This window comes from Mya arenaria, chromosome 12 (genome assembly GCF_026914265.1).
Source record: "Mya arenaria isolate MELC-2E11 chromosome 12, ASM2691426v1".
Lineage (NCBI taxonomy): Eukaryota > Metazoa > Mollusca > Bivalvia > Myida > Myidae > Mya > Mya arenaria.
This window is the reverse complement of record NC_069133.1, coordinates 62,584,577-62,610,061: the sequence shown is the minus strand read 5'-3', so window position 1 is coordinate 62,610,061 and position 25,485 is coordinate 62,584,577. Positions and strand designations below refer to the sequence as shown.

At 33.8% G+C, this 25,485-nt stretch overlaps 1 protein-coding gene and 1 long non-coding RNA gene across 2 annotated transcripts; one reads left to right on the top strand and one right to left on the bottom strand.

Moving 5' to 3' along the window:
* Positions 1 to 662: 662 nt before the first annotated feature.
* LOC128210349 (WD repeat-containing protein 54-like) lies at positions 663 to 15,545 on the bottom strand. The gene is made up of 9 exons (XM_052914640.1): positions 15,261 to 15,545; positions 12,711 to 12,776; positions 12,420 to 12,489; positions 11,668 to 11,724; positions 9,838 to 9,915; positions 6,670 to 6,802; positions 6,083 to 6,245; positions 5,365 to 5,430; positions 663 to 2,941 (listed from the first exon to the last, which is right to left on the bottom strand). Exons 1-9 carry the CDS (start codon positions 15,486 to 15,488, stop codon positions 2,813 to 2,815), a joined length of 990 nt encoding a protein of 329 aa, XP_052770600.1. The 5' UTR covers positions 15,489 to 15,545; the 3' UTR covers positions 663 to 2,812.
* A 3,127-nt stretch (positions 15,546 to 18,672) lies between these two features.
* On the top strand, positions 18,673 to 25,427 carry LOC128211930 (uncharacterized). Its single transcript, XR_008257357.1, has 2 exons — positions 18,673 to 19,794; positions 20,810 to 25,427. It is a non-coding gene; the product is annotated as an uncharacterized LOC128211930 (long non-coding RNA).
* Positions 25,428 to 25,485: the final 58 nt, after the last annotated feature.

The following is a 25,485-nucleotide window of genomic DNA, read 5'->3' as shown; positions in this document are numbered from 1 at the left end:
ACAACTAAAATTTAAAGCTAGTTGTAGTTTGATATGTTAATGTTGCACGTTCTTGTAAATAATGTACCTTCGTATGACGTCGAATTTAGTCAGATTCCAAATGCGCAATACATGGTCTCACTTCTTAACACGTATCTTTCGCAAAACAAGTGATATCACCATGAACTGTTCAGAATTTCTTCCTGAAATGTCACTTAATTCAAATACTCAATAAAATAATAAAATCAAGCGTATGCATGCCCGAAGGCCCAAATTCGCACGATTGGGCCCATTTAACATACTTCAGTTTCTGAAAAGGGTCTAATAAATACATATTTACTCTTGTTGAACCTTATCAATAAGAATACAAAAAATAAAATTAAGCATTCAATATAATTAATAATAGAAAATTGTTTATTAAAGTTAAGGTTACTATGGGCTTTAAACCTCTTAGAAAATGTAATTATGCCTAAAACAGGACAGAAAGTTTCAGATTATCGTCGGCATTACACTTGTATTTTATCTGATTACAAGAATTATGCAAAGTATGTTCAGTCTTGGCATGACCCATAGTTCAACTGACTGGAATGTTTATCAATAGTTGACTTCAAATGTACTCTTAAGATAATGGCTCACTTAATTCACATAAACAGAACAACAAACTGCTTTACCAGTACTTTTTTTTCAATTTTATTTCCATCAGTAGCAAAGATTGCACATACGAACACAGGAGTTATCAGTGGAGGGGTTTGGTGCCAAACAACAAGCATTTCTACCACAACAAACAAACAATGCACTGTGCAAAAAGCTTCTAACCGCTATATCTCAACATACTCAAAGTATATATCATTTGAACAGCATTTTTCATTGTGTATAAAAACTACCCTGTTTCAACATTACACATGTTCAAATATGTATCACACAGAGCAAAAAACTTTTTTCAATGTTTCAATGTCATGTTCGAAAATGTATCAGGGAATCACGTTTAAACAGAACTGTGCAAAAGTGATTTGGTTTAAAAAATCATTAATCATTAACACCGTTTAGAATAAACATTATGCTTAAACTGACCCGTGATCATTTTAGTTTGTATCTTAATCTTCACTCCTTTTAATAAAATTCACAATTTTAATATCTGCTAAGGTAAATACATTGAAACTTTTACACCATCTTAATTGTAAATGTGAAAAACAGGTTTTCTTAAATTTTGTCTCATAATGCATTTGCTATCTGACTTTCATGTAATTTATAATTAATACTCTTTGTAAAATGATTACACTGAAGCACACAAAAAATACAATTAAAATACAGTGTATCATTATTTGTACCAGTATACACCGGGCAGTACTGCAAATCGGAAACCTGTGAAAATAGGCTATTGCAATATGAATTCATTAGCAAGTCTACAATACATCCCTTTAAAGTTCTGGAAATAGAAACATCAGAAATAATGAGTTTATTGCAAAGCTACAAACATTTGAAAATATTTTTTTTAACAAATTTCAATACAAACACCCCCCTGAGTACCTATGCTCATTACCAAGAATGGAGGTCAAAAGGTCATTGTCAAGGACGCACATGGTTATTACTGATTTTTTTTAAAACCATGTTAACAAAACTACAAACATAGTCGAAGTTCCATTCCATTACATGAAATCATTCGTGACTAAGAAACAATATGTTATTTTTTTATTATATTACACTATGTCGAACATGTGACCCCATTAGCAGAATCACTTTTGACCCTAGGGGTACAACTTGAACACACTTTTTTCTGTTAAAGTCTTTATAAAACAAGTATTATTATTTGTACCAGCCAAGGGCTAGACCTGATTTGACTTGAAGGTTACAGGTAGAGGACCACTAGACAAAACTAGATACAAAATATCTTTGCGCCAGTTATTGAGGTTTACTTGAAGAAGATGTTCAACCTTTTCCTCTGTAAGTCTACTTAATCCATATACAACAAGTGGTCCATAGGTCGGGCCAGATTTCTTCAAAGTGTCACCATTTGAACAAGCTAGGAAGAGGACCACTAGAAAAGGATAGATATTAGACCAATTATCTTTGATATCTATATAGCCAATGCAATTCATGAAATTTTCACATGTTTCTACAGAAAATTATAATAGCTCAGCTTGAGCACTTTGTGCTCAGGTGAGATAGAGTATATCAAAGATAAATAACTTCATTAAGTTACCCTTAAATACAGTTACAAGAAGAAGTCCACAATCAGCCTACAACATAAACCACTTGGAGGTCCCCAAACAGGAATGTAAATACAATTAAAAGCCACAATTCAATTATCTTAGTACTCAATACGAAGCATTAAATAGCCATAACTAACATTATACAAAATATGATCAAATGGAATCGCAGTCAAATGGCAAAGAATATCAATTAACAAATAAATAACAAATAAAGTAAGAAAATTGAAATTGAGACAATTGAAATGGTCAGAATCTTGTGCGAGAAAGGCCAGAGAAAACAGGATTATTTTTTTTAATTGTATAATAATTAAACCTTATAACCGGGAATCAGAAGAAATCTGAGAGAGTCATGCCAGAATATAAATGTATAAAAAAATTCTTGCCATCTGCCTCACTGATCTTTTTTATTCATTTATAACCTTTACAATTGTTTTCTGTGGCCTAGGAATAACAGAAACGAAATGTTACATTCTAACAACACATAGACCACAATACTGATCAATAACCCAGTATACAATAATTAGGAAAACATAAATCTATCACTCCAGTTAACATAAGGCATGACTTTACTGAACTGTTTTATGAGATTACAATAAACTAAACTCCTACACGAAGCCTTAAGGCTATTGCACAAAGAAGGAGATGTCCGAACAATCATATCCAGTTATACAAAATCCTCGGCCTCCTTCGTGTATAAACTTGGCCCCTACCAGTTGTTGGTCAGGTACTGTGTCCCCAAACTTAAACTCGATCTGAAATGAATTCAATCTCCGGTTATTGTGGGTCTGCATCAAGCTCTCTCAAATATCATGCAAGTCTGCAACAAGATCTCCCAAACTTCATGCAAGTCTGCAACAAGATCTCCAAAACTTCATGCAAGTCTGCAACAAGATCTCCCAAACTTCATGCAAGTCTGCAACAAGATCTCCCAAACTTCATGCAAGTCTGCAACAAGATCTCCCAAACTTCATGCAAGTCTGCAACAAGATCTCCCAAACTTCATGCAAGTCTGCAATAAGATCTCCAAAACTTTATGCAAACCTGCAACAAGATCTCCCAAACTTCATGCAAGTCTGCAACAAGATCTCCCAAACTTCATGCAAGTCTGCAACAAGATCTCCCAAACATCATGCAAGTCTGCAGCAAGATCTCCCAAACTTCATGCAAGTCTGCAGCAAGATCTACCAAACTTCATGCAAGTCTGCAACAAGATCTCCCAAACATCATGCAAGTCTGCAGCAAGATCTCCCAAACTTCATGCAAGTCTGCAGCAAGATCTCCCAAACTTCATGCAAGTCTGCAGCAAGATCTCCCAAACTTCATGCAAGTCTGCAGCAAGATCTCCCAAACTTCATGCAAGTCTGCATCAAGCTCTCTCAAACATCATGCAAGTCTGCAGCAAGATCTCTCAAACTTCATGCAAGTCTGCAGCAAGATCTCCCAAACTTCATGCAAGTCTGCAGTAAGCTTTCACAAACCTCATACAAAAAAGCTCCCTCAAACTTCAAACAAGTCTGCAGCAAGCTCTTCCTAACTTCATGCAAGTCTGCAGCAAGCTCTCTCAAACTTTATGCAATGCTACAGAAAGCTCTCTCAAACTTTATGCAAGTCTGCAGCAAGCTCTCTCAAACTTAATGCAAGGTTACAGCAAGCTCTCTCAAACTTTATGCAAGCCTGCAGCAAGATCTTTCAAACTTTATGCAATGCTACAGGAAGCTCTCTCAAACTTAATGCAAGGCTACAGTAAGCTCTCTCAAACTTTATGCAAGCCTGCAACAAGCTCTTTCAAACTTTATGCAAGCCTGCAGCATGCTCTTTCAAACTTTATGCAAGCCTGCAGCAAGCTCTCTCAAACTTTATGCAAGCCTGCAGCATGCTCTCTCAAACTTTATGCAAGTCTGCAGCAAGCTCTCTCAAACTTAATGCAAGGCTACAGCAAGCTCTCTCAGACTTTATGCAAGCCTGCAGCAAGATCTTTCAAACTTGATGCAATGCTACAGGAAGCTCTCTCAAACTTAATGCAAGGCTACAGTAAGCTCTCTCAAACTTTATGCAAGCCTGCAACAAGCTCTTTCAAACTTTATGCAAGCCTGCAGCATGCTCTTTCAAACTTTATGCAAGCCTGCAGCAAGCTCTCTCAAACTTTGTGCAAACCTGCAGCATGCTCTTTCAAACTTTATGCAAGCCTGCAGCATGCTCTTTCAAACTTTATGCAATGCTACAGCAAGCTCTCTCAAACTTAATGCAAGGCTACAGCAAGCTCTCTCAAACTTTATGCAAGCCTGCAGCAAGATCTTTCAAACTTTATGCAATGCTACAGGAAGCTCTCTCAAACTTAAGCAAGGCTACAGCAAGCTCTCTCAAACTTTATGCAAGCCTGCAACAAGCTCTTTCAAACTTTATGCAAGCCTGCAGCATGCTCTTATAAACTTTATGCAAGCCTGCAGCAAGCTCTCTCAAACTTTATGCAAGCCTGCAGCATGCTCTCTCAAACTTTATGCAAGGCTGCAGCAAGCTCTCTCAAACTTAATGCAAGGCTACAGCAAGCTCTCTCAAACTTTAAGCAAGCCTGCAGCAAGATCTTTCAAACTTTATGCAATGCTACAGGAAGCTCTCTCAAACTTAATGCAAGGCTACAGTAAGCTCTCTCAAACTTTATGCAAGACTGCAACAAGCTCTTTCAAACATTATGCAAGCCTGCAGCATGCTCTTTCAAACTTTATGCAAGGCTACAGCAAGCTCTCTCAAACAAAAGCCTTTAGCAAGTTTACCCAATCTAAATGCAAGCTTGTTAAAACACTGCTGTTCAGAATTTGTCAAGTAGAATAGTTAAAGGTGATTTTACAAAACTGAATAATATGCTTTGAACAATATGTAAGGAGTCACAGAAACCAATCATGCACCAGCCTGCAAATTTAACCAGTAGTCAGAGAGTCCAAGACTTCCAGAATCTTACCGCGACTCATTTTAAGCTAGATAGTCGTGTTGACACTAAAGTTCAAAAGCGTAATGAAGAAAAGGTAGAATAAAATTGGGATGATCAATAACTTTTTTTACAGAAAATTAGTTTACAATGATTGGAAATATTCAGATTTCCTAGTTTTCAATTTGCCTATCAATGTAAATTAATTTTTAAATATTTGGTAGACCAAGATTTTTCCTATCTCAAGCTTACAGATGGTGAAGATCCGGGGATGAGCTGCCAAACTCTCACATAAGAGTCCTGGCTGGCAGAAACACACTGAAAAAGCAAGAAGTTTTGCATGATTATTTTTTGCGCATCTTAATAAATTTAAGAACAATTTCCATCTTTAATACTGTTTGCAAATACTTAAGACATAAGAAGAATGTACAATTCTACGCTATTATATCCAAAACAGTGTTGATTTGATGAAGAAATAAAAGTGCTGTGAGGCAGTACATATATGCCTATGCATCACCAATACACAGGAATCAATTGCTGATGATTAAGGGAAAGATTAAGGGAAATTATTTGAGGTAATATGTTATGACACATTGTAATCAATTTTTTGTACAGATTGGAAAAGTATATAAGGTATTTTGTACAGGGTAAGAGCGAATGGTCAATTTTGTCAAAATTTTAAAGGGCATAACTCTGAAGCTAGAAGAAATCAGGCTGGTTATCAAAAATATTTATAATATGACGCCAAAAAAATTGTCAGCAATAATGTTCAAGATTTGGTGAAAATGGTAAAGTTAGAGAGCAGGAGATCACGAAAGCATGTTCACAAGGACCATTTAATATAATGTTTTCAGTAAAAGTCTACAATGCTAATGTAAAGAAACAACACTGAAACAGATTGTAACAGCTCACAAACTCATAAAATATTTCTTGTAAATACTTTATGCCATAAACATTAAATTTTGTATACCAGTCCAGAATCCTTAGCAATATCTATGGCGTTGATCCATCTGGCGTGTGCGTCCACCATAGCTCCAAGTCTTCCTGTAGCAAGGTCGTACACACCAATCTGTCCATTGCCAAAAGCCGCCACGAGAATACCCTTCCATATTGCCAGGCTACAGCAACTCTCACTTGAAAGGAAAAATACTAATTAAAAGTATAACACATTTGCTTTAAGACTTGAACAGGTTTGAGAAATTTACAGGCTGGACTCTTACATTTTCAGATTCAAGTAAGAAACTAGATGGGCATTGTATGCTAAACCCTAAAATCACTGGCCATGTCTTATCAGTGAAAGTGTCATCTGATCATGTTTTTAATTTGCTAATCCTGAACATTAATGATATTCATAATGAATCAGTTATTTCAAAATTGGTCATAGTCAATAAGGCTTTATATATTTCAATTTGCAAAATTAGCTTTCAAATTCAATTAAGTTTTTGACACTGTCAGATGTCATTTCAAACTCAAATTCATTTGGTGACATTTTGGATTATGTAAGATGGCCCTTCGTAATTATATTAACTATTGACAATGACTAATATGAACACTTACCCCTTCCCATCTATCTTGCCAGACTGAGACAGGGAGGAGCCTTGGCATTTCCAGATTACAATGTTGCCATCTTCATCACTACTGACCAGTGAATCACCGTCACCAACCAAGTCACATACCGCAACGTTATGACCTGTGGAAATAATGGATAAAATACATGTATCATAAAATTGAATTTTTTCGATTTTTTTTTACATTGTCACAGCCTTCAAATGATAAGTGATATAAAAGCAAATCTTGGAGATCTTGTTTGTTTTGCAAGAAATACAATGCTTTTTTCTTTTTGTTAATGGAAACAGTGTCTAAATGTTGTCTAACATATTGCAAAAATATCTTGAATTTCCTAGAATAAAGTCTCATTTTTGCAAGGGGAACCTGTATCTTTAAAAGGCAGTAAATTGCACCAGGAAAAATCGCAGATCTCATGTTATCTGTTACAGCAAAAAAACCACCAAATTTTCTGAGAGCAATTTGAAGAAAAAAAAAGATGTTTGTAAAACATGTATGTCTCCCTAATGGAAGCCAATTAGTCATTTCACATTTAATGTCTGTTGGGCCATTTAAAATTATGACCAACATCCCTTCCAACTTTTGAGTATAGTAGGTTTAGTAATTGAGCAGTTTTAAATGTTGTTTCAGTAAAACTTGTTTGCATCTTCATGATGGCAGTGAATTTGTTAGTATAACTTAAAATTAAGACAAGAGCTGTCACAGTATGTGACGAATGCCCTGAATGTGACATTGACTAATGAACAAGGTCAGTACATGAAAAGTTGATCTTGCCTTTACGTGTCAAATACATATGGCAAGTTATTTTAAATTGCCTCTGAACATAAAAAAATGCCATACTTGACAACCTACACTGTTATGTCCTTATATTCAGCATTCCATTGTGAATAAACACTAAGAGTATCTTTCACCTTAGAGGTAGGGACATGGGTGTTGTACCCGACACGTCTTCGTGGTATGTCAAACACATGTGGCAAGTTATTTTAAAATATGTCCATACAAGAGAAAGTTACAGCCCGGACACGACAAACTATACTCTGTGTCCTTATATGCAGCATTACATTGTAAATAAACACAAAGTGTGACCTTGAACTTAGAGGTAGGGACATGGGTCTTGCACGCGACACATCGTCTTGGTATGTCAAACACATGTGGCAAGTCATTTTAAAATCTTTCCATACAAGAGAAAGTTACAGCCAGGACACCACAACCTATACTCTATGTCCTTATATATGCAGCATTCCATTGTGGATAAACACCTAAGTGTGACCTTGACCTTAGAGGTAGGGACACGGGTCTTGCACCCGACACGTCATCTTGGTATGTGGAACACATGTGGCAAGTTATTTTAAAATCTGTCCATAAAAGGGAACGTTACAGCCAGGACACCACAACCTATACTCTATGTCTTTATATGCAGCACTCCATTGTGGATAAACACCTAAGTGTGACCTTGACCTTAAAGGTAGGGACACGGGTCTTGCATGCGACACGTCGTCTTGGTATGTGGATCATGTGTGGCAAGTTATTTTAAAATCTGTCCATACAAGGGGAAAGTTACAGCCCGGACACGACAACCTATACTCTATGTCCTTATATGCAGCACTCCATTGTGAATAAACACTAAGTGTGACCTTGACCTTAGAGGTAGGGACACAGCTCTTGCACGCAACACGTTGTCTTGGTATGTGGAACACATGTGGCAAGTTATTTTAAAATCTGTCCATACAAGGGAAAGTTACAGCCCGGACATGACAACCTATACTCTATGTCCTTATATGCAACACTCCATTGTGAATAAACACTAAGTGTGACCTTAACCTTAGATGTAGGGACACGGGTCTTGCGCGTGACACGTCGTCTTGGTATGTGGAACACATGTGGCAAGTTATTTTAAAATCTGTCCATACAAGGGGAAAGTTACAGCCCGGACACGTGTTACCGGACACACAGACGGACGGACGGTGCGATTTTAATATGCCCACCTTCGTGGGGCATAAAAAAAGGTATTGCAAGTTTTACATATACACATATAGCTGGTCAATTAAAGTGTAACCAATATGTTTATAATGATACAATTATGTTCTTTCAACTTCCGTGTAAAACATTTCAATTATTAATCATTTTAAAAAAATCCTAAAACACCTGTTTTGAAAGATGACCATGACTGTGGACAATCTGTTAACCTTGACCTTTGATAAAATCATAGGGTCTACAGGCAATGACCAGCCTAACAATTAAGTTTCAGGACATTAGGTCCAAGCATATTCTTGCTATCAATCAGACCATTTTTTGTGTTCAAGGTCAATGTCTACTTTTGACCTACTGACCTCAAAATCAATAAGGGCCATCTGCTGGTCATGGCCAACTTGCCTACCATGTTTGAGGATAGTATGCCCAAGCATGCTCTAGTTATCAATCACACAAGCAAGGGCACCACCACCATGACCTTTAATCTACTGACTTCAAAATCAAGAGGAATCATCTGCTGGTCATGACCAACCTCCCCACCAAGCATGAATAGTCCTAAACATTCTCTTGTTATAAAATGGACAAGGTTCGGTCTACCGAGCAACAGACAGACATGTGCAAAGCATTATACCCCTGCTTTGGTTTAAACTTATTTAATTTTACAACGATTGTGAAACAAGCTATTGCAACTTATATGAATCACTCTCATTGGCACGATGTTGCGCAAGAGTGTGGTCTTGTGTTGTGGGGGAAACCGGAGTACCTGGAGAAAACCCACTTGTTCGGCTTTCTGACCACTAACCAAACTCACATGCGCCCAGGCCGGGTCACCTTGGTGAGAAGCGAGGGCGCAAACCACTGCGCTAACCGGACAACCTTGTCACAAGGGGTGGCATAGATTGTGTACTAAATGATATAATAAACACCAAAGCAACATCAACCATTTTTGTCATGATGTACATGTATAAGGTTTTAATTTATCTACCAAATATGAAAATTGATTTTTTTAATTCAAAATCAACATGTACCATCTACTTGTAATTGTCTACCTTCATTAAAAACATTGAGTTGTTGATTGGAAACCAAACCATACCTGGTTTACCATAACGAAAAGAATGATTAGTACAGGAAATATACATATCAAATGTGCATCCTCCATTTTTAACAATACAGAATCAATGTCTATACCTTGAAGTGTGTTGACCAGTGAAACATTGGTACCCTTAGGAGGGACATCAAACACTAGAATCTGCCCTTGCTGTGTCCCTGAAATAAGAATCTTCATTTTAAAGCAATGTGAGAGTGGTCTAGATGTCTGATTTCCACCGCAGAGGTTGCAGGTTAAGCCACAAGGGATATCTTCTTTTTGTCTTGACAAGTACTGGTTTCTGTCTAAGAAACCAACACAAGAACGATTTGTGTCAGCTTACGAGGACCATTCTATATTTAATGTTGTCATGAATTTCATTATATTTTATAAATTTTATAAATTTAAGTTTTATAAATCGTATATACTTCCTATGTTTGACTATTGTTGTAGTGTTTGGGGGAAAAGCAAGCAAACGCATACGAAACGAATAACCATGCTTCAAAAAAGAGCTGCTAAAATTATTCTCTTTAAGCCTATTAGAACGCCATCGCATGAATTATTTAAACAATTAGAATGGCTTCAATTTGAATACCGTTGCAAATATCAAACGGCTGTTATGGTATATAAATCTATTAACAATCTTACACCGAGTTATATAAGAGACATTATAAAGTTATCAAACAATACAAGATATGGATTACGATCTTCTACGCGACAAGACATTGCCCACATTCGACATAAAACTCAATACAAGAAACACTCGTTTGCATGCTACAGCGGGACAGTTTGGAACTCTTTACCAGAACGAATACGTAAATCGAACACGGAAAATACATTTAAAGCCTGCTGCAAGAAGTTCTTTTTACATCATCAATTGCAAAAACCGTTGTAAGAATTGTACGCATAATTCCATGACTATTGTTTTTTTTACATTATATATATCTCGATTAAGGTGTTAAATACATGTGTGACTGTCCTACTTACTCAGTTAATAAATTTTAATGATACGATTTGTTAACCTTTATGTACAAATTGATGTATTGTTCGGCATTGATCTTATAATTAATGTATTATATTCATGTTTCTTTATGTTTTCGTATAACATTTTAATACGTACCCTTTTGAAATAACATAAATTTATGCTTACGTTTTCATTCTAAGCATTTATGTGTGTGTGCGTGTGTATGTTCTTTCAGAAGGCCACATTGTAAATAAGTCGTGTGTTATGTTTTGTTTATAATATGATGCCTATGTCTTAATGTGTTACCTTCTTTAAATAAAGTTATTATTATTATTATATTGCACGAGATTATCCTGCATTCTACATAAACATGTATATCATCCCTTAACCAAAAAATCAATACCTCATTTGTATATAGGTTTGTGCATTATACACGATTGTATTTTCACTGTAAAATGTTGTACCATCAATTTGTTCAAAATGACAGGAAAACATTCACAAAAAAATGCTTAAATTTGGAGTTATATTCAGGCACGTTATAGGTAAGGCTTGTCTGCAAGAATTATATTTAATGAAATGTGTAATGTTTATAAAAATAATGAAGTTTCATATATGGCAGTTTGTAGATGGGCTAAACATTTCAGAGTGCTAAAAATGTCATTTTTGGAGTAGTAAGGAGTTGTCGCGGTTGTTCCTGTTAAAAATTAAGAATCCTAGGAGCACTTTCTTACCCTGGAAAATACTGCATTGTTTTTGTTTCTTCCTATGTATAAAATTACGCCTACCAGTAGTACTAGAACAGGTATGCATGTCTTGCAAGTTAACATAAACCATCCAAATGGTTAACAGTTATGCAATAATTTTTTAACTTATCCATTTTTTTATTTATTTTTTTGTTTGAATACCTCAAAGCTTAGGAAAAGCTGCATTCAGAAATGAAAGAATGGTATGGAAATACAGAACCTACCAATACAGAGGTAGTTTTCTCCAACAGCTGCAATCCCTCGCCCAAAGTTTGTCTGGTCTAAAAATAAAATGATACGTTGTGAGTCAAAACATATAACTTTATATATATAAGAAACAGCAATTCGTCACAAAGACAAAAACATGTACATGTGTTTTGCTAAAATAAATCAAAATATTGTAAATACCCATCTTGTTATAACTTTTGTAAATTCGCCAGAAAACAAAAGGTAAAATATAAATACAAATAAGATAAAGAAAAAAGCAACTTTCAACCAAGGAGAGGTAACTGTATGTACTTGAAAAGTAAGGGACAGTTTGGTTGTTTGTATCACATAGTTCTGATACACTTATTTTGTCAACAAAATTAGTAGGTAAGAAAAGAAAGAACAATAAAAGAGGTCTAATAAAAAAACTTTTCTGGTGAGTTTATAGTCATTCAAACTTTTATCAAGAATCGGCATGAGAACTCAAAACAAGACACCGTTACAAGCTGAAAATAAGGTTCATATGTAGAAGGCCTACTTGCTTTGAAAATATTTTTGGGTAATTTAAGATGTTGTTTGGAAAAATAAATGTTGACAGATTGGTAAAATTAAAAAAAAACAGGGGCAATGATACAGGTAAGGAAACAAAAGTGTGAACATATTTCTTTTCATGGGTAAATTATTTACATAAATACATACATTTATATTTTTCTGTTACACTCTTTTATTTTAAAAATGCATTAAATCCCATTGATTGAATTATAACTACCTGACACATCAGCGTTTGAATCCCCAAGAGCATGCCAGTACACCATAGCAGATCCATCATACTCGAATACCTGTTGAAATTAAGAACAGAGTAACGCTTAACAAAATGACTTACCGTAACATAATTAACTAAATGAAATTATAATTAATTTCGGTTTAAAAGACACATGTTCTTTGCTGTTCATTGTTATGAAAAACATATTAAAAATGGAAAAGCACCAATAATACAATAGTTATGATAGATTTTGTTTCATAGTGCAACATTATTATTTTTTATTTTTTTCTTGCAAACCTGAATTCCTTTAAGAGAAGTGAGAACAAGAAGAGCTCTTCCATTCCTCAGTGTCACCCATTTCGTCTGAAATAAAAAAAGAATATACATGTACTCCCTTTTATATAATATGCCTGAAACTATATGTAGCACTTAGATTTTAAAACCTTATGCATCTCCAGATATCGGAAAAATCTGGTACTCCATTAGGCGCTGCGCTTCAGCATGTTCTGTGGGACAATCAACTTAAGTTATCCTTTAAAGCTTTATAATAAAAGGCATGCCTGGCTACAGACCCAAATAAAAGTGTGTTGTACGTATATAGTTTCAAGTCTCCCAATAATCCCAAACACTTTTGTCAATTTCGTATATCAAAAAAAAAAAAATGTAAAATCAAATTCATCAGTCAGTCATTTGGTACGTATGGGTAAGATTAAGAACCAGCTGCCTGATTAGCTCAGTTGGTAAGAGCACTGTACTTATTCCGACAGTTGTTGGTTCAAGTCCCACATGGGGCACACTTTTCCTACAAGGTTTAGGGGCACACTTTTCCTACAAGGTTTACTTTACTGGTGTCAGAAATAAAAGGCAAGAGTTCATCGATTGGCCGGAAATGTTAACTGAAAGAGGCTAAAAAGAGGGCTGTGCAAGTGCTTCAGCAGGAGTGGGTGGACACTGACCATTCCTCCCAGGTTTATATAATATTTAGAATGGATATACATGAAAATATAGTTGAATATAATTAATAACACTAGTGTAATGTAATGTTAATGGAATGTATTTATATAATGTGGTGCTGATGATGTAAATCATGGTTTGGGGAGGAAGCAATGAGAAAAAAATAGAGATAGAGTATTCATTGATTTTCATTAATTCCTCAGCCCTAGATAACCTTTACCGGATGGAACAACTTCAAATCGCGTAGAAATACTCTTATTAAGTTATCTAAGTAAGCTTATCCTAAAATACGTATTGTCTTCAAATTGCACCTGAAGATCAAAAGAAAAGAATGCATGTGTAATCTGGCAATATCATGGGAAGAGCTAGTTAAAAATAATAGACGTGTTATACAGGTTTCTTCCAATCCCTAACATCTAAACAGGTTTGTGCAAAAACTGGGGTTTTTTGAAAATTTTGAAATTGTTTTTAGAGAAGTATTTTATGTTTGAAAAAGATATTAAAGGTTTGTATTCATATATTACCATGTAAGTGCTAAGATATATTGCACATGAAAACCATTAAATACATTAAAACACAGGATTTACCTTTCCAATAAAACGAAACTTGACTGACATAGACAACAGTTATGCCAAGTGTAACAACTCAACCCAATCGTAATCGGCCACCTCCGAAAAGCTTTGAGATAGACCTTGTAAATACAATCTTAACAACTTGGCCATGGCCGAAGTGTTCTCCGATTGTCGTAAACCTGTGAACCGCAGATTTGCATGTGCCCTTCATTTACATATCGTTATGTTTTGACAGTATGAAATGGACAAAAACACATCATGCTCATAATTATTCCTTGGATATTTATTTTTTGTGTACGGAACTTATATAAAATAACATTATCTGAAATAATTCTTGTTTTTATGATATTTTATAGATGCAATATGCTTTATCCCGGAATCCCGATCGGAATAACTACCCACTTTTGGTACAAGACAATTTGTATGTGAAGGATTTGCCATAAACATACACAGCTGCTTCAGAGTCTTTGACAACTTTTGTTTTGCTGACTGCCCAAATGTTACAAAAGTTCCCTAAGTGCACATTATTGTGGCTAGGTTAGATATATTACTACAGGACAAAGTGTCATCACAACATGTCGTAGTCTAAAATAATAGACGTGTTATATGGGATTCTTCCAATCCCTAACGTCTAAACGGGAATGTGCAAAAAACGGGGGTGTTTTAAAAATATTGAAATTGTTAAATGTTTTAAGTGAAGTATTTTATGGTTGAAATTGATCGTAAAGAGTTATATTCATACTTTACCATGTAAGTGAAATGTTATTTTGCACTAAACAAGCATTTAATGCATTAAAACAAGTTGTTTACTTTTCCAATAAAACGAAAGTTGACTGACACATAAAACAATTATGCGAAGGGGAACAACTCGATACAATCGTAATAACTTGGCCTCCTCCGACAAAGCTTCGAGATAGGCCTCGTTATACAATCGTAACAACTCGGCCATGGCCGAAATGTTCCGAGCGATTTAAAACTGTGCCCTGAAGCCTTGCAGGTGCCCTTCATGTATATATCATTATATTTTGACAGAATGAAATGAAAAAAAGCCGTCAAACTCATAATTATAAGTTGGATATTTATTTTTTATGTACGGAACTAATAACTAAAATAACATTATCTGGTAATATTTCTTGTTTTTATGATATTTTATAGACTCTATATGCTTTAACCCGGAATCCTGATCGGGACAACTACCCACAATTTGTATGTGAAGGACTTGCCATATCAAAAATCTAAAAAAAATCTGCCAACGTACAATTATTTGGACTAAACATGTCGTTGAATAATTATGCAATATTGTAGGTCATATCAAATTTACCTGCATGATCATAGCAGTGCCTTGTTGAGTAGCCGATGGTTCCTTAAAAAGCACCTGTCTGTGGGTCACTTGCGAACCGTCAGTAGATGTACAAATCATGTTGATGAGATATTTGTGAATAACGGCATAATTTAGGAAACCCTTTTCAGCATTGTTTAATATGGTTAAGTTATTACAAATCATGGATGCGCTGCTTTTCATTGGCAGTGGCTTTTCCTTTCGATACATGGTGAAAAATTAAGATAGTGTTAACGTAAATGTTGTCAAAAATCGTTGCTGTGAACGCTTTCACGGTACGCGATAATTTTTATGTACGTGAGATTAGCATTTGGATGCAGGCAACAGTTTTTTTGCCAATGGGATGTTGGTTAGGGACCACTTCATAGCTTTCAATGCTATTTCAAGAGTGTTGAAATACTATTTCCGCCCTAACGGGCAGTGATTAACCATAAACCATACACAGCCAAAATTAAGCGTTTTAAACTTCCAAAAAATAGTTTCTAAAATAACGATGCGAGGTGATGTACAGGAATCACGTGAAATCCACTCAAAACGTGAAATCTACTGAAAACTCATTCATTTTAATTAATAAATAAATTTATTGTATACATATTGGACTATGCTTCATAAAGGGTTTATATTTCAAATTTTATTGAAATTGGTTTAATTAATGATCGTCTGATTGTTGGATCCGTCTATGTGTTCCGAGTGTAAAAGAACGGGGGTTGGTATGAAATGCATACAACAAAGAAATAGTGTAACGCATACAACATAGGCAAAGAAGGGTTTTCACATTTGCATACAACATACACAAAGAAGGATGTTGAGAAACGCATACAACATAGAATAAGAACAAAAATATTGACATTGAAATTTTATTGTTTAAATCAGATTATTATGTTTATGAGTTTAGTCAAGTGAAAAATAGTTAATTCACTTTATTTTTTAATTTTGCTTTTAGAATTAAAACCTAATTGATTGTTTTTTAAACTTCTTGTTTTGTTTGAATAGGGAAAAGAACCTTATTTCAAATCATCAAAATTGGTTTAATGGTTTAAATCTAGATTTATAAAGAAACAATTTATTATTTCTTTTATGAAGACTTTGAAATCGGGGAAAGTAAAGACAAAGTCCTTGGATAAATCGTGTTATAGTGTTTTCTTTCCAATAAAATGAGTTGAGAAATAACAAATATACGATTTTCTGGAGCAATTTAACATGAATGATTCAAAATCGTAAAGTTGTGTGTTTCCCATATGTGTAGAATCTGTAGAAACTTTTATTTCGTTTATTGACTTTATCTTCTTCTGATCTGTGTATCTTACTCAGCTTCTGTGTATTGATCTTAATCTTTATTGACCTATATGCTGTCTTGTGACAATCCTTTGATTTCATTTATTGACTTCCTTATTATAAACTCCCCAGAATTCTGAGACAATACTCCTATTATCCATGATAGCAGGTGCTATGCAATCGTTTGTTTGTTCTTTATTCACACATCGTTAATTTAAGGGATGCCATAAAGATAGGTGTTAGGTGACAAATGAAAAATATATAATGAATCATGATTATGTCATTTGGACACCTTATGGCAGACAATACACATAAGTAATCTCCAATAACTGGTATTTTACTGTGACCCTTAATTTTATTGGATAAGTGATCTCAATCTTTATTGAATTTGATGATTTTGTAAATCTAGACAACTCATTAAGTTTAACGCCAAACTAAAACACAAAATTCCGGGAAAGCAAAAAAAGCCTTTTTTTACTCTGCATTAACGCCAAAATTACTCATTAAACATCAAGGACTCCAAAGCAGGAAAAAAAGATTTTTATTTATTTAAAGTTTGAGGCAAATTGAATTCATAAAATCCCTTAAATAGAACCATTACCAGAAAAAGAAAAATGTGACAGCTTTGTATATCTTGAAAACATAAGAAATTATAATGAACCAGTTTCTGAAATGTTTCTTACTGGTCAACCTTAATTTGACTGTTAATGACAAAAACTTTACAAAAAGCTTTCTTTGAAACATATGGAAGCAGCACATATTTTATATAGAAAACATTTACTTAGTACGTAATACTATATAATGTCTCCCACTTTTCGATGAGGATGAAGAACGGTGGAAATATAATTTTAAAATGGACCCAACAATTTCGCCTGCATGTCAAATTCACCACACCCGTCAAGACCAACAAATATTGTGTTAACACACCTTCAGATAATTCAACAAACACTGAGGAATTTCTATGTTTTTCATGCAATATTTAAGTAAAAAATTACTCAGTATAGTAAACAAATAAATGTACATTTATCATGTGTAAACTCTTTACATCCCACATGCTTCTCTGTTGTATTCATCATTTTTTATATAATATATTTATGCAAATGTGTTGTTCATTTTGGATACAATTTATAATTGTTACATATAATTTACAATAATTCTTGAAAATACATTTATGTCTTTTATCAAGTACCAGGTGCTTTACTATACTTATGAGAAATTATTTATATCTATTTATTTTATATCTGATGTATTGTAATCATGCAGTGTGACATGATATGTTTCTGTTTCATAAATGTGCTTATATAGTATACACAATGAATACAATCTTTATTTCATCCAATTGCAAAGTTTTCATAAACTTTTTGTTTCCTTCAAGCTATTAAACCAATTTTAATGATTTAATATAAGGTTCTTTTCCCTATTCAAACAAAACAAAAAGTTTGAAAAACAAATCAATTATGTTTTAGTTTTAAAAGCAAACTTCAAAAATAAAGTGAATAAGCTATTTTTCACTTGACTAACCTCATAAACATACTAATTTATTGATTTAAACAATTATATTTCAATGTCAATATTTTTGTTCATATTCTATACTGTATGCGTTTCTCAACATCCTTCTTTGTGTATGTTGTATGCAAATGTGAAAACCCTTCTTTGCCTATGTTGTATGCATTACTCTATTTCTTTGTTGTATGCATTTCATACTGCGCCAACGGAGTTGTGGGGGGGGGGGGTGACTCTAGTGACAAAGACATGTATTCTTAATACATCAATTACAAGTTATTGATTTTATCTTACCAAGTTTCATGGAATCTTGCTCACCATCAACCTTAACAATCTTGGGACAATAATTTTATTGTAATAAAATCTAATCAGACATAAGTTTATACATAGCACAATTAGTATCTGCTTTGTCTGTTCTGGGACTAACGAATACAAAAGTTGATGCTTTCAGCCTTTCTTCGCTATAAATATTTAAATAGAGAAACATAAAGTACTCCAAGCTAGTTTTTAAAACTAGTGATATGTAACCGCGCCAACAATAGTTACTTACCCTTTTTATAAATATGCCATTAAACCACAGATAGTTAATGTAAATGGCCGTTAACTAGTTTTATGATTGTGGCAGACCCGAAATCCTATCGATAAAATGATTAATCTGTTGATGTTTTTTTTTGCATTTGAAAAATAATTGAAAAGAAATAATAATCAGATCAGGTTTACTAAGGTTCATAATTCAGGATATAGCCTTGAATTATATGGATAGTCTTTAGAGACATATAGACTATTCACCAGTCAATTGTAACCACCCCAGGTCCGGGGGATACCGTGTGTGGTTACATTTGACTGGTGCATTAGAATGACTTTAAATATATAAATGACCTAGTCCACCTAAATGGCCAACAACGAGTCTTTTGATGTTTTTTATACCATGGCAGGCTCATGACGTCCACCATCCCAGTAAATAGTAGCGAACGGTCCTTGCACAGAGAATCCTGGCGGCCACAATTCTGAAATTATCTCCGTTATAAATTGAAATTACTATGAACATATTATTGCCTACTATTAAATCACATATTTATTTATGTCATTATGCCAAAAAAGATGTTCAGATGTCATAACACACTTACATGTGATGATTGTTTATCAGGTATACCGATATCTGTGAATCTTGGACAAATCTGACAGGTTGTGTACATGACATGGTATTCGTGACCAAGAATGTAATTATGTGAAAATAACAACTAATGACAAATTAAATCCTGTTCAGATCAATGTCGGGTATATAATGAACAACTCATTATTATTCAAAATCGATGCATTATAATACGATATATTCTTTCGCCCGGTGTTGAATGGTGGAGAGTTTAAGCATTACAGGGATACACAAGAATGTCAAAATAATGAAAAAGTATCCCTGATCGCTCATTATTGTAGCTAATAAATGACCGTGGTGGTTTACTAACAGCACCAAAAAATGAAGCTTAAGAATGGAATGATGCTCTGTGTACACCTAGAACTCTCATTCATACATGAATGTAGAAATTCAACTAGTGTAAATCATTTGTTGACTCTTTTCAGCTGCAGTGAAAAGATGAGCATTTTAACCTGATGATGTTGTATGTAACTGTGGACCAAGAGCTGGCTCCCAAGTCCTACTTCACTGATCAGGGCTGGCCGTTCAAAAAAACAGGTTTACCAGACAACGCAAAAACTTTTTCTTCACAGGACAATGTGACAGGTAAAAACTAAAAGCTTACCTGTCACAACAAATTTTTACCTGTCACAATGTTTCAAACAGTATTCAGTAACATCAGCCTAAATCTTGATTTTAAGCCTCTTATATAAATAAGTTTTGTAATTTACCACTATAACATGTTTAGATTTTCTTGGTTAGATGTGTCCTACTGTTATTAATGAAAAAGGAAAGTAAACATCAGGACAAAAAAAAAATTTCGGATCTTTTAAGTCGTAATTTTTTTCCACCCATGCCTCCCCCAAAAAATCATATTCCGTTGGCCAAACCATAGGGCAGTTAGATCTAACTCTTTAATTCAAAATCAAATCATCAGTTTCGACGTGTCAGATGTGTCAAACAAATAGTCTAACAACATCCATCAGCCAGATGAAACTGACTTATTGAAGATATTAAAACATTTTGTTAAAATAATTGAATTTTCTTGTCACACTAGCTAACAAGTCAACACTTAACAGACAATAAACATATATACACCTATCATGGTCATAGTGATGTTATGTCATGTTTTGTAATTCAATAAAATTTTAACAACAGAAAGTTTCTGTTATAAGTGTGTAATGGTTTTTTTAATTCAAATATGTAAACAAGATGTTTTGTTCATTAGAGTTTGTTCTTGATGCAATGATTAAACACGCTTAACATGTACAAGTAAATATTAAATAACAGCAATAAATAAAACCTGAATCAAATCGAAAATAATCGAATTAACATGTTTGGTATCGGAATCAAATCGAATCGAGCTTTGAGTAAATTGTTGCAGCTCTATTGTTGGTGAAATTGGTAAATGTAATAGACATTGTTGAAGGGATTGGTACATGTAATAGACATTGTTGAAGGGATTGGTACATGTAATAGACAGTGTTTAGGGGATTGGTACATGTAAATAAGATGGTTGGGGAGGGGGGAGTATCAGTACATGTAATTGATATTGTTTTGTGAACAGTACATGTCATTGTTTTGGGATTTGTACAATATATATTTTGTTCTTAATTTCCAGATCTTTCTGTGATGACTGAAGAAGTTGGACGTGTTTTCCTTTCCAAATTGGAATGATGTTTCATTGGAACATTCAAGCAGGAATCTGACGAAGGATATGGAGATTGTTAAGAATGATGGTGATGAAATGAATGAAACTACGCGATAATAACATACAAGTACAGGTTGACAAGGAAGAAAGAAAAAATTCAACACAGCCTGACGAAAACAGTGAAGAAGAAACCTGTCTTATGGAAAGAAAGAAAATGAAAATAACGATATGGAGACTGACTAAAATTACATGAAATAATTTGTTGAAAGGATATCAAATGATATAATGGATAAAAGATCAGAAATTGAAGTTAGTGAGGTATTTTCTAGTTTGACAACATTTAATGAAACAGGTTCAATTGAGAGACGATTCGAAAATGATTCTAACATTTTCTTTTGCTTTTAACGAAATTGGTGGTATTCATATAAATGATGAATCAAAAGCTGTTATTCAGGTGATCAGATAACTGAGTCGCTGTCAACAAAATTAAAGAAAAAGAAAACAGAAAAGAATATTATTTTTGCATGTCACATTTGCGAGAAAAGGTACTGTGAGAAACACTATTTGAAACAGCACATAAGAACTATGCACGAAAACATTAAAATCATTTGTGAATACTGTTCGAAGGAAATTAACAATAGCAAGGTTTATAACGCTCACAAGAGGAAGCATCATACTCTCAACAGTAAATATGTTTGTGAAGTATGTAATAAGAACTGTTTTGAGAAAGAGTATTATACTGTACATAATTATGAACATGCATTCTGAGATCCGACCATATGTCTGTGACATATGCAAAAATTCCTATGCATACAAGACAAACTTCTCTAGATATGTGAGAAGCTATGGAGATAAGAAATTATATCCCTGTAGAGAGTGTGAGAAGAGGTTAAACAGTAATGAATTTTTGAAAGAACATGCAAGAGGTGCCCATGGGTCTTGTACATTGATGTGTAAATGTGGCAAGCAGTTTTCATGGAGGTCTTCATTTGCACGACAAAAAAGAGAGTGCCCTGCGCATAACTGGAAATAACCACTTGTTAAATTAAATGTTAATTGTGTTTTCTTAAGACATGTACATCAATAAAATTTATATTGATTTTGCCATTTAAGTTAACTTCATGATTAGAGTAGTGTTTTTACTGCTTATATTCATATTTAAGAATCATAAATAATACAAATATAAACATAGGATATATTTGGCTTACTTCCCTTTGTAAACATATTTTCTGAGTAGACACTGATTGTCACATAGGGAGAGTATCCATCTGGGATGGTGAACGAACTTCTCATGATAAATGCAGCTTTGTTTGTCTCTTATGTGATATGCTTATAAGTTATAACCAAAAAGATAACTCTTACCCTGATCGATACTGTCACCTGGGTAGGCACATGAATATAAGTACATATATATATATATATACAGAAATAATATATTCAGCAATGCTTTTATGGGTCTTTCCCCTGTCGTTCATTTCAGCTGGAAATGAAACAGATATTGTCCATTTATCTTTGGACAGTTTTACCATGACTATTTTGTTGCTTATAATTTGTCTCTGGTTTTATTGTATAAATACTAAAACTTTAGTACGTTTCACCAATTATACTGAAAGCATTCTGCTTATCTGAGTAATTTAATAAAACAACTCCTCAGATTAAAATAAGTAAGAATGAATATTGATCTTTTCTTGAGACAATGCATTGTAGGTCAAAGACAAAGAATAACAACTATAACCCTTTAATTCAGACCATGTACTTGAGGAATCTGATCAATTAATCTCTTTGATTTTTATCAATACTATCATGATGTGTCAATTGTTTGAATGCTTTATTGTTAAGAATTTAAGAATTTATTGAAGTCATTGAGAGTCAATCAAATAATACGAATCTTGCAGCATTTCAAAATTTGTATATTAAGTGTTCAGTGGAAATTTATCATATTGAAATAGTTTGGAACTACAGGACACTAAACAAGCAGTCATGTCAAGCATTTTAAGTGGAGTGAGTGACATTTTACTTTTATTTATAGAATTGGACTTGTCCGCTTGCTTTGTCAATCTCTCTGAAGATCTTGTTTCATGCCTTTAAACCTGCAGCAGCCATTTGTATATACCTGGATATGTTTTCAATAGGTTTCACTTAATTTGCACATTTATAAGATTTGATTGGCCAGTGGTATTTATTGGATATATATCAACCATTTAATAAACATATCGGACACTTTATATGTGTGTGCACTGTGCAGTATGATTTGGTTAAAGGTCAATAGTCTGTCTATCTATTTCTGAAAATACATACTTTGACCATTTAACAATTTAGTGTTCAAGTTTATAATTGTTTACACATTGGTTAGGTTGACCAAGTAAAATATAACTACAACGAACTGCACATCAACATGCAATACTAAAATTACCTCATTGGCCAATTTGTATTGAGGTTTGTTAACACCTCCAAACGTGTTGCGTTACAAGCCACAAACCACGCCTCTTGAACTGCCTTTGGGCATGCGCAAAGGTATCAAATAATGAAACTGCTTATAACAGGATGCTTTCCAGGTTAAAGTCATATTAAACAATTAATGCAGATAAACCTAAATAGAGGCATTACATATTAGAAAAATACTTAAAAAAGTTAAGTTGTGTACTGCTTGGGGTTTACACTTTGTAAGAGTTATTGCCCTTGCATTATTGAAATATACAGAACCTACACGTTTGTTGCACAAATATCTCCATAAGTGGTTGGCATTAACTTCTGAAACTTCATCATAGGAACATAATAATTTGTTCAGCATGTAAATTTAATTGTTCACCTGGGTTTTTGTGTGACATGTCATGGAGCAAGACCACAGTTCTTACCTTAGACTTAGTGGACAATGAATGCAAAAACCTTCAGTCTCACATATTTTAAAAAGTTGAGTAGACTTTGGCTATTGAAGCATCATATGTAATTACTATGAAAGCTGACAACCTTCACAAACACTGGAAAATTGTCCATTGAGTTATGGCTCTTGATTAATTGGTAATAGGACTGGCAAATCTTGTAAAGCTGTAAGTTCATGCAGCTGTGGACATTTATTTAGTAATTGTTCAGCATAGGGGAGGGGGGATGCTTTTTGTGCTGCTTCACTAAAGTTATGTGAACTTTGTTTTATCTCATTTGTCCTGGTAAATGGACTACCAATTTATTTAGCATATTTGCAAGGTCAGAACACCCCATGGAACTTTTTAATGCTGAAATAAAAATTAGACAATCTTAAATTAAAAATATTTTCCATTGTCAACAAATGATCACCTTTTGCATACATGATTAGTTCATTCCTGATTTTGAAATTAAATAAGTGATTCTTCTTTGTAGTTTAATAGACTTCTCATATTTAATGCGCAAAATGAACATAATCTAAATCTTCCTGCTTGCAAAATTAGGTTTGTCTAAATTCCAATCACATACTTTTCAACAAAGACTGTAAGCAAGGATTTTCTTGTTTTGTTTGATATTTAAGTACAGCGATAGAAATAATCAATCTTTTTTACACAATGCTTTTATACAACTTAAGAAAAGCCAAACATTGGAACAAATTACGTATTGATATTGAAACGGGACATCCTATTGTTAACATTGTCATAAATAATGGTTACAGACATAAATATGAAAGTATTTGACATTAGCGTCACGGATAGGGTGGGAATTGTTTGAATTATGATGTTCAATCTAGTAATAATACAATTACCCTTGTAAGAAATCTATAGTGCATTGGTTTTATTTGTCTGTCTATGTATTTCTCCAGTACATTGATATTATTTGTAATGATATCATCTGAACAATTCAATATTGACTGATTTCCTGTGAGCTTCAGTAAACTTAACAGGTGGACATTTGAAATAAATCCAGTGTCCAAAGATTTAGTTGGTTGAATTTTGTATCAAAATGCTCATTTACCTATTATTTCAACTGCCAGTATTATTCATTTCATGAGAACTGTAATAATTAAGGTATTTTTTAAGCTTGTATCTTGCTTGAAGAAAAACAATTTATGTATTGTGATAGCCCTGGGCTATACGTTCAAAATTTATTCACCTTGTATTTACATGAAACTTAGTCCACATGTTGCTAGAGAAATTTAATGCACATGTTGAGCAAGGCCAGAGTGTAACTTTTGGCTTAAACAGGTGTGGAGTCATGCCTCTTATAATGAAAAAACAAAAACAGACGAGCACTGGCATCCGCTTAAGGTACTCTTGCGTTGCTTGTCCTTTCTTTGTGAAGAAAATATGTTAAGGTTTGATGATTGACAAAGTCTTTGTCGATATTGGCGTGCAAAAACATTAACATTAGCCAGAGCTATAAAACTACTGAAGATATTTAAATGAAACTGAATTGCACACAGGCTGCCAGAGATGATAGGCAAATGTGTTACAAGGCCGCTAATAAAGGCTTTAATGATTGTTCTGTTATGTCCCTTTTGATTGAGAAAGAAAGCAAATGATGTTAATTTTCTATGTTGTGTTTTGAAATTATTTGTGTGTTTCATTTATTGGTAATTGTATTGTTGTCAATAATTTATTAAATTAATAAATATCAAAAATAGATAGTACCATGATACTTGTCATGTAAATAGTTTACCGCTATAAACTTTGTCATGGTCAGCC